General features: G+C 35.2%; 1 protein-coding gene across 1 annotated transcript in view; it reads right to left on the bottom strand.

Moving 5' to 3' along the window:
- Window positions 1-9,268: 9,268 nt before the first annotated feature.
- LMNTD1 (lamin tail domain containing 1) overlaps window positions 9,269-11,335 on the bottom strand; it is a 437,084-nt gene continuing 435,017 nt past the window's right edge. The window contains exon 11 of the mRNA XM_044915214.1: window positions 9,269-9,401. Within this exon, the coding sequence (XP_044771149.1) occupies window positions 9,269-9,401 (133 nt within the window). The remainder of the gene's footprint in view (window positions 9,402-11,335) is intronic.

The following is an 11,335-nucleotide window of genomic DNA, read 5'->3' as shown; positions in this document are numbered from 1 at the left end:
TTGACTGCCTATTTGCTTTTGTAACTCAGATGTCATATTTTTCTTGGTCCCTGCAAAGCCCCCCAAAAGAAGAGAGATTGGAAATCCAATATTCCAAGCATTGAGTTTTCACATTAAGACAAATCCTGGGATAGACTATGAACAAAATAATTTTCTTTCATTTGAAGGAGACATCTAAGGTTTAAGGACATTTATTTAACGGTAACTTTAAACAAGGGGTTTAAAAACCACTTGGTAAGTAATATTTGAATATTAAGTTCAAGTTTTCAGTGAATCATTTTAAAAAGAAACCTATATTTCAAGACATAATTAATCAAAACTTAGAAGAAATGTCAATCTGAAATATATATTTTTAAGAACTGAGGTTGCAGGGTAATTTTACCAGCTTTCAAAATTCCTTAAATTCTCTATTTTCTACACTTACAGCTACCATAATGATGGAGTAGCTAGTGAAGGGAGGCATGGGAATCAGGCTGCATCATGAGGGATGCATGAGATGGTGTGTGGACAGAAGCAGATGCTGCTTAGCCTGCCAGTTTTGCCACCTTCACCCTGGTGATGAATGAAGTGACAGATATGGTGGCCTCCCTCATTCTATATGCTTAGGCAGGGATTGAAAGTCACTTTGTTTAAATATAGTTTTTACACAGAAAACTAGAGTATCAAATTGAAGTAGTGCTCAGTCGAATAATACGAAATACAAATTACTTCTAGTCCAGAAATGAGATGGATTTTTTCCCTGTAAAATAAAAGATAAGAAGGCAAAATAATATTCTAGGTACAGACAATAATAAGTTCCTCTGGAAAAAAACAACTACAGGAAAAGCGACTCAGTCATACCTAACCTTTTCTTTTTCTCTGAAAGTGCAAAAGCATTATCAAGTTAAATTGCCAGTATTTGATTACAAAGAAATAATATCCAGAGGCTGGATGTGAAAATGTGATCTGAAAGAAAAACAAACAAAAATGCAGGGTGTTTCTGGTTAACACAATGATTCTGTTAGTCACTAATAGTTTTCTGAATCCAGTGAGTCAGCATGCTGTTTGGCTCATTACAGTGTAAACTTTCTGAATACTAAGTTGTGGACCTGGAGTATAAATAGGCTTCTAAGATATTTTCCATACTAGAGACAGTGGCTCAGATATAATAAGAATCTAGCTCATCACTTCTCATCTTCTGGTACAATTTGTTGGCATGAAATAAACCTTGTAACTATTTTATGTATGACCTTCCAAACTAAGTAGCCTGAGGATGGAGGCTTTGAATTGCACCCTGGAAGCTTGTTCTTCAGGAAACAAAGTACTGTATTTTATTTTTAAAAAAGATTTATTTATTTATTTGAGAGAGAGAGGGCAGGGAGGTTAGAGAGAGAGAGAGAGAATCTCAAGCAGATTCCCTGCAGGGCTCCACCTGAGATCATGACCTGTGCCAAAACCAAGAGTCAGATGCTTAACTGACTGAGCCACCCAGGTGCCCCCAAAGTACTGTATTTTGGAGCTAAAAACATTTATAAGAAAATTCCCACCTATAATTTTTTGAAATTTAATGACAGGATTGTCAGTAGCAGTGGTGTTTGTTTCAATTTTGATGGGTGATGGCAATTTCTTAATGGTTATTTGAGCCTGAAGCATTCAGCCCTGGTAACTTTAATCTTAGAATACTCTGACTTCCTGAAATAGTATTTCTTACTTGTGTGACAAAATGGTTCATTAATGACATATATATCCATAAATGAGATTATAATTGTTCTTAAGTAAAGGTAAATTACTTTAAAATACTTCTGTTTTGTAATGTTGAACTGTTTTGAAATAAGAGATCTAGTCAGGAAGTTACCAAATCATTCTGTCATTAGGGCTAATATCTTGGAATTTTTTGTATAGTCATTAAAAAAACCTTTATTTCACCTATAAGAACAGACAAGTAAATGGTTTTAATTGTCTATTTTATAGAAAAAGGAATATGGTGATGTTACAATTTAATTTAATTCTGAAAGCAACAGAAGAGAAAAATCATTACCCTTGAATACATGCTATAATTTTACTTTATAAAAAAGTTCCTGATATTTTGCTGCTATTATTTTGATACCAAAAAATGGACAGAAACTCTTGACAGTTTTCAGTGTTCCTTCAACTAATTATTTTCTACTCAGTTGGATTGTAAGAGGTTCAAGTAATTGGCCTTTTCTGTTCTGAAGGATTCTAAAGGATAGTCAGATTTTTCCCCTATATATCAGTTCATACAATTTCTAATTATATTATTGATCAGTATGTCATATATATATATGTATATATATATAAATACTTACATATATATTTATATGTGTATATAAGTAAGGTAAAAATCACAGAGATGTGACATTCAACATTCCAAATTTGTAATCTGATAAATGTAAATACTGTAATACAGGTATAAACATCAATAAAGAGAACAAAATACTTACATGGAGGATACTTAAAGATAATTTATTTCAAACTTATATTTTTTTCCTTTGTCCGTATTACAGATTGGAAACATGTTCTTGTGGGAAAAAATACCTTGATCCCAGCACAGATAAGCTAGACCTATGGGACTGTAATGAGTACTTGCCCACAGTCCAACCAAAGTCAAATTCCATAAATGTGATCTTAAGATATATAGAGCTTACAGTACTAAGATTTTAAAAATGTTTAATTCTTACATGTTATCTATGATCTAGCTTCCCTTGTTTACTAACAGATTGGCTTTTATTGTGTGGTTCTGCAGCCTCCAGAAACAAAGGAACATTATTATTATTATTATTACTATTATAACATCTATATGGAAGACAGTAGCAGCTGTAGAGTCTACAATTAAAACGAATCCCACTACAGGGTGCAATATGGACCACAGATGATAGGAAAAGTGTATCAGACAGCATGCAAATAAAATACATTAAACAGCACACACACACACTGTCACCTTAAAACAATGTCGGTAGCATACTATATTCATACTACTTTCTGCCATTTAACTTGAGTTACAGAAGACTGACAAAGTTGTCCATAATCTGTACACTAATCTCAGCAAGAAGAAAGCAAATTCTCTCTAGACCTAGGAGAAACAGTGGCAACACAATGCAAACACATCTGCTTTGTCAAAGGTTAGCCTTCCTAAGAGAACTTCCTTTATGCTGCACTCAGGTCTTGCCTCTGTGCGCTTATAGCTCCAAGTGCATACCACATTCTAACAGATGTCTTTCTTGCTAATTTTTTCAAATTTTTATTGTGAAAAATTTGAAATATAAAGAAAACATGAAAGCCTAATACAACCAGATACATATCTCTATCATCCAGATTCAATAGTTAATATTTTGCCATATTTGCATTATTTATTTATTTATGCTTTTATCACCAAACCATTGAAAAGTAAGATTTCTGTATGAATCTAAGAACAACCAATATAACCACAACACAAACAACCCAATTAGCAACCTAAGGAAAGGACAATGATTTGTCAGTATCTAATATTCATTCTATATTTAAATGTACTTAATTATATTAAAAATGTCTTTTCTAGCTGTGACTTTTGTGTTTTTTAACCAATAGTTTAAGTGAAACTAAATGGTAGTGATATGGTGTGGGGCATCTATTTTAGACACAACTTAACAATGGCTTTAACAAAATTATTTCTCTTTCATTTAGTCTGGAGATGTGCTGATACAGAGTATTTAGTGTGGCTTTTCCATCCTGACATCCAACACACAGCTTCATCTCTGATTTGAAAGATGGAAGCTGCAACCTGTTATTATGGCACAGAAGAGAACAGGGAAGTACAACTCCAAGGGCATAATCCAGAGGTTGCATACATAATCTCTGTACACATTCCATTATGCAGAATGTAGACACATGGTCCTGTCTAGCTGCAGCAGAGGTTGGGTCAAACAGGCTTTATTCTTGGTGGCCATGTGTCTAGATTTCCCTGGACTTGTACATCTTGTATCTGAAGGAACAATGGTCTAGGGGCAGTAATTAACCATCTTTGCAGAGATATTCCTGGAAATAACTAAGCTATGACAAACTATATTAAAATTAATTCCCTATACATTCCAATATAATGATGGGCTTAGACTTATTTCAGGTAACACTATTTTTGTCCTATACTAAATAAGCTTTGTGTTATTAATACTCATTTTGAGTTCATCAATCTATTTTTTAGGATTTTCTTTCTCCTTCCTTGTCAAGGTATAAGCTGTCAGTGCTTATTATTGTAACTAATTGTGTTTATTTTCCTTTATAAAATTTTCCTTTTTTGTTGTCATCAAGTTTCTAAAAAGAAGAATTTTATCTAAATATAACATATAACATACTTTTATTTAAGTATAACATACGTGCAGAAAAATTCACAAGTCATAATTGCACAACATGATGAAAATAGTGAGAAAACAGTGATACATATAAACACTATTCAGATTAAGAAATGGAGTGTTATTAGTATTCTAGAAGCAGTTTTGTGCAGCCTCCACATACTACTCCCCTTCCCATCCCAGAGATAATTATTCTGATCTTTAACACAATGGTTTAATTTTGTATGTTTTTGAATTTTATATAAATGGAATCACACAACATATATTCCTTTTTGTCTGGCATCTTTTGCTCAATATTATGCTTATGAGATTCACTGATGTTAATTCATGTGGCAGGTAGTTCATCCATTTTCATTGCTTATGGGTTTGTATTAATGTATCATAATTTATTTATCCATTATATTGCTAATGAATAATTGGATTGCTTCTTAGCTTTTGGCTATTACAAATGCAGTTGTTATAATCATTATTGTGTTTGTGTTTTTTTTTTTTCTGTATACATATGTATATATTTGTTAGGCATATGTAATTCCTGGGAATGGAATTGCTAGATTATAAAGTAATTAGATATTTGTATGTATTTGTATGTCCTTTTTTTTTTTTTTTGCCTTATTGCACTCAGACTTCTAGTGTAATGTTGAATAGAAGTTGTCATAAAGAAAATTCTTGTCTTTATCTGGATCTCTAGGAGGAAACTTCCATAACTTCACCATTAAGTATGACAATTTATTTTAGGAGTGTTGTACATGACACTTACCAGATTAAGAAAATTCTTCCTAGTCCTAAATTTCTAAGGTTCTCTCTTCATAGGTGGGTTCTGAATTTTATCAAATGCTTTTTCTATATTTTTGAAATGGTTGTATAATTTTTCTCTTTATTTGGTTAAAATGATAAGTTTACTTGATTAATTTTCAAAACTCAAACCAACCTTGCATTCCTGAAATAAACCCACTTTGTGATATATTATCCCCAAATACCCCATATATCAAAGAAGATATCACATTGGAAATTAGAGTATATTTTGGACTGAATGGTAATGAAACTATGATATATATCAGATTATAAACATGACATTCTTATACTATTCTTTTAGTGTTTATCCTAGATTATAAAACATGCATCCTTGATTTACTAAAGACTAATATAAACTGTAACTTTTACAACTTACTGGACAAAATATGTAATTTAGAACACTTTAACTCCATTTACTCCCCTCCCAACTTATGTGTTATTGCTGTTGTTATGGGTTAAATTGTGTCCCCCAAAAAGACATGTTGAAGTCCTAACCCCCTGAACCTGTGCATGTGACCTTATTTAGAAATAGGGTCCTTGCAAATGTAATTAAGTAAGATGAGGTCATACTAGATTAGTGTCCTTGTAAGAAGAGGGAAATACAGACATAGACACATAGGAGAGAAGGCCATTAAAAAATGGAGGCAGGTTTGGATTGATGTATCCAGAAGCCAAGGAACACCAAGGTTTGCCAGCTAAGAGGGAAGTAAGGATAATCCTCTAGAGCTTTCAGACAGTATAGCTTTTACCAACACCTTGATTTCAGACTTCCGGTCTCTAGAATTGTGAGAGAATACATTTCTGTTGTTTTAAGTTACCAAGTTTGTGGTACTTTGTTAAAATAGCCCTGGGAAACTAACACAGTTGTCATGTGTTTAAATTCTATATAAATTTTAATCTTTATGAGAAAATATTGGCATTGTTTGTATAGTGAATATTCATTTATGTTTATCCATGTTTGACTCTTCCCTTTTTTCTTCATTTCTTCCTAAATCTCTGTACATCCCTTCTAGGATTGTTTTCTTTCTTCTTGGAGTACTTCTATCAGTATTTCCTTACTGTGGGTTTGCTGTCCTTGAATTCTCTTAGTTTTGTTTGCCTGAAAATGCCTTTGTTTTACCTTCACTTTCTGAAGTATATTTTTGCTAGGCATAGAATTCTAGGTTAGTAGTTCTTTTAACATCTAGCACATTTAAGTTATCATCCATCATCTTCCGACTTCTGTTATTTGGTTTTGTGAAGTTTTACTATAATATAGATTGGTGTTGTTCCCTTTGGCTTTGTGTTGCTTGGGATTTACTTTTCTTGATTCTGTGACTTGGTGTCTTTCATCAGTTTTTGACAATTTTTGTCATTATTTCTTTACATATTACTTCTGCCCAAATCTTTTTCTTCTTTTCCTTGTGGAACACAAATTATAACTTTATTAGACCTACTTATTCTTAATCTCTTTTTATAACCTGCTTAAAAACCTTCAGTATCTCCTTTTCCATCTGTCCTTCAGCAAACATGTATTAAACAACTATTACAGGCCATGCACTGAGTTTAGTGCAGGAGACAAAAAGGTGAGCAGTATAAAAGCTATTTCTATCCCTTCAGAGCTTATAGTCCAGGGATAAAGAAAATTTATAATAGAGTTCAGTAAGTGCTATGTATGATAGGGGAAGGCATATCAGGAACATAAAATGCATTTGGTGGGGGCCAGAAGATGGACTCTTTGGAGGTAGGGACATATAAGTGGAAATGTTAAGAATGAATAAGATTTATCCATGTGAAGAGATGGGTGACAGAATTTGTGAAGGCCTAGGGGTAGTTATGGCGTGCTGGAGGAACTAAAAGAGCTTCAAGATGGTTGAGGCATAGAACACAAGATGAATGTTTGATGAGATAGGTTGGGCCAGGCTACAAGACACATAAACAATTTCATGGGTTTGAGCTTCATCATGAGTACAATGGGAGAAAAAAATGAAAATATTTAAGCCAGGAAAGTGAAGAGGTTAAGATAAATAAACAAGATTTTGTGATTAATTGTAGGTGGGAGTTGAGAAAGGGAAAGGAGTAGAGAAAGATTCTCAGGTCCTAGGATTTCTGAATAGCATTTGCTAAGATATAGGGCAAAGGAGGAATGACAAATGTTGAGGGAAAGATGATAATGAGATAAATTTTGTAAATATTAGGAATGAGACACTCATGTGACATCTAAGAAATTATAGGCAATTGGTCTCATGAATCAGGAATTCAGATTAGAGGGTTAGGCTAAAGATATAGATTTTAGAATCTTTCCTACTCCATTTCATTTCCCATATAGCTTTCAAAGTTCTCTTTCAAAAATAGATCTGTCTATATGAGACACGTGCTTATAAACCATCAGTGTCTCCTCCTAGCTACCTGATAAAAGTCTAAGCTCTTTCACATAATGGTGTGCAAAGACCTTTAAAATTTAGTACCCACCAAAATTCCCAGACTAACATCTGTTTCAGTTGGATACAATTTCTCACTGTTCTCTAGACACAAAAGGTTTATTTTTATCTCCATATGCTTTTAAAATATGCTGTTTCTTTTATTCAGAATGCTTTGTCCACTTTCTTTTCAACCTGAATAACTTCTATTCATCCTTCAATATCATAGTTCAAATACATCTCCTCTGAGTTGCCTTTTCAATTGCTCTCTTCTCACTTTATAAATGTTTCTAAAACAATGTTTTTCAAAGGGCAGATCCTGTCCCATTTATTGGTTATGAAATATATTTAGAGGGTCATTACAGATACTTAAAATGAAATAGAACAGAGTAGGAAATAGTTCAAAAAATTAAGTATTGTCTTTTGAAACTTTTGTTTCAGTTACATATGTACATCTGTATATGTATATTGAAAAATCATATAAACCATATTTCTTACTGTGGTTTATGGTAAAAAATATTTGAAAGTCATTACCCTACTACTCTTGTTGCTTTACTAGATGTCTTTCTCCTTAGAAAGAGGGTGCCTTATTTTTGTGTGTGTGTCTCTGGTGCTTAGCACTGTGATTCATTATAGCACTCAGTCATTTTTTAATAAATTGTTTATGGTAGAAAATGCTTTGCATAGTTGCCAATGTTCTCTTCCTCTTTCTTTTGTTCAGTGTTCCTTCAATTCTTCTGTTAAGGTAAAGAAATAATAATAGAAATAGTTTAAGTTTGTTGATAACATATCTTTAATACATATTCATACTAAAAGGAATGATGTGTTCTAGGTCTGGAAGATATATTAATGGTTATGGATAAATTTTCTGAGCTTCAACAGTTCAGAGTGGAAAAATTTCAGAATTTCAAGTTAGATTTGAGCTGAACAACAACACAATACAAAACACCACCACCTCCCAAGTTCAGGGAGAGGGGGAAGAGACAAGGATCACAGAAGGAACTACAGGGGAATTCTGCTTTACAAATAATATTTACGTCTTTTAAAATAGAAAATCACTGATGCAAATATGACAACATATTAACATTTTCAGTTGGGGCAGTAGGCAGAGGAGTGTCTTTTGCAACTTTCTGTATTTTATAGCTTTAAAAAAATTTCAAAGAGGGAAAATTTCCTAGTTCTATCACTAACTTTCTTTATCTGTGAAATGGAAGTAATAATGGGACTTATAATGAGTATCTGTCATCAGAATTCTCTTAAGATAGGGAAGGGTATATTGACAGCCTTTTGATAAAAGTTGTGGTGATCTCTGAAGTTATGGGAGTAAGTATGTTTCTAACAGAGAAAATGAGAGCAATTATGGCAAGAAATTTGGTTTTTCATGGAATGAAGGGCCAGTGGATGCCCTCTCCCCCTTGGTAGGATAGCTGAAAGGACTCTTCGGGAGAATCTATTCACAATTTTTGGCTTTTTTCATAAGGGGCTTTGATGAAACCTTCTTTCATAATTCCATAATTATCAGGAATACTTTCTTTGTATGAGTAGTTTTTTGTGTGTGTTTTAGTTTGTTGTGAACATTCAGTGTGGAAAAATGAATTTCATATCTTATTTAATCCTTCTATAATGTGTAGGCACTAAGTTAACTGGAGCCTTTGTGCATTTTGTGATTTCTATCACACTGGATAAAATCCCCATATATTTTAGAAGTTCAGAACATTCCCCCAAATTTCTGCTAATTCCAATGGGAATAAGTTGTCAGCAGATCAAATGATAAGTGGTAACTTTTGGCAAACATCCTGTTGTTGCTTTAGATGCATTCTCATCAAGAGTAGAAACAAGCCAAAGATTGTCATGCTCATTGGAACTATTCCATAATATATCAGAGAACCTAGTCAATTTAATAACATAAGAAAATGGTAAAGGACTTCTGAGGAAGATGGCAGAGTAGGAGGATCCCAAGCTCACCTCGTCCCACAGATACAACTAAATAACACCTACATCAGTGCAAATAAGAAAATAATGAAAAGACTGGCAGAACAGACTCTCCACAGCTAAATGTAGAGAAGAAGCCACATCAAAGAGGGTAGGAAGGGTGGAGACATGGTTGGGAGCCAAGCAGACCCACAGGACTTTCCCAGGGAGGGAGGTATGCCACCAGCATAGAGAGGGGGAGAGGACCAGACCCCATACCAAGCACCTCAGGCACAGGGAACACACATGGAGAAGATGAATCCCTATAACATTTGGCTTTGAAAACCACAGGGGACTAATAATCAGTGGGGCTTAATACCTGGAACTTAAAAAATCAGTGGCTCAGCTCTGGGATAGCTGGGAGGGTGGAGTCCCTGCCCTTATAGAGATAGCACAACAAACAGCCCTCTTAGTTATAGCATAGAAGCAGCAGTTTGAAAAATGCCTGGAATATACAAGAAGGAGATTTATTTACTAATCTCAGAGCATGTACTGGAGAGGCAGGGATCTTTGGGATACTACTGCAAGAGCAAAAGAGCTAGTGGCTATACCCCAGCCGAGATATATGGATGCCTGGGGGAACAAGTGCAGTGCCAACACTCTCCACCTAGCTTGCTAAAAGCATACCCCACTCCTGCATGGACCTGCCCATGCACCCAGCCTCTACAGGAATTCTCCAAAGTGGCTAACAGTCCCCTACCACAGCAGAGGCAACCTTGTTAACACTGCATGCCAGGGCCCTGTGAGCTTCTTTGGATCTACCCCCTTCAACCTGGTGAGCCTTGGCAGTTTTCCTGGGTGACAGCAGACCAGCATGACCCTTGCTGGCACCTCAGCCCACCCCCATGTTTTCCTGTGGACCTCCCTCCTCCAATATGCCCTTGGCTGGAGCCCATCCAAAGTGGTACAAACAGCCCCAGCAGGGACCAGGACCACTGCAGAGTGACTCTTACCAGAGAGGGAAAGATAATGAAAGAAACCAGTCAAAATGAAGCCCCACAGTGGGCTGGGGCAACTATCAGGTCTGACTACAGGCCCTGACCACCAGCAAAACTTCTCAGGGGGCAACACAAAAGAAAGCCTGGTGCTACTGAAGTGCTGGAAAACAACTGGTCTGATTCAACTCAAGCCCAAGGTGGCCCCAGACTGGCCCACTAACAACACAGGGACCAAACACTGCCCACAACAGGCATAAAGTCATTGCAGATAACTGGAATGAAGGCGAGTGTGACTCAGCTACAATAATAGGGCACACACAACAAACATAGGAGGCACTCCTGAAGTGCCAGGTTCTGGTGAACAGGGAACATTGCACTGCAGGGCACTACAGGATCTCTTCTTTATAAGGTCACTACTTTCAAGAGCAGGAGATATAGCTGACTTTCTTAACATATAGAAAGAGAGTTAGACAAAATGAGGAGACAGAGGAATACGTCCCGAATGAAAGAACAGGACAAAATCACAGCAAGAGAGCTAAATGAAATGGAGATAAGTAATATGCCTGCTAGAGAATTAAAGTAATGGTCATAAAGTTACTCACTGCACTGGAGAAAAGAGTAGAAAACATCAGTGAAACCCTTAACAAAGAGACGGAAAACATTAAAAAATAACCAATCAGAGATGAAAAACTCAAAAACCAAAATTAAAAATACACTAGATGGAATAAAGGGTAGATTAGAGGAGGCAGAAGAATGGATCAGTGACCTGAAGGACAGAGTAATGGAAAACAATCAAGCTGAACAGGAGAAAAAAACTAATAATAAAAAATGAAAATAGACATAGAAAACTCAGTGACACCATGAAACATAACATTTGTATTATAGGGATCCAAGAAAAAGAAGAGAGAGAAAT

The sequence above is a fragment of the Neomonachus schauinslandi genome, chromosome 5, assembly GCF_002201575.2.
Source record: "Neomonachus schauinslandi chromosome 5, ASM220157v2, whole genome shotgun sequence".
NCBI lineage: Eukaryota > Metazoa > Chordata > Mammalia > Carnivora > Phocidae > Neomonachus > Neomonachus schauinslandi.
This window is presented reverse-complemented; position numbering and strand designations above follow the sequence as displayed.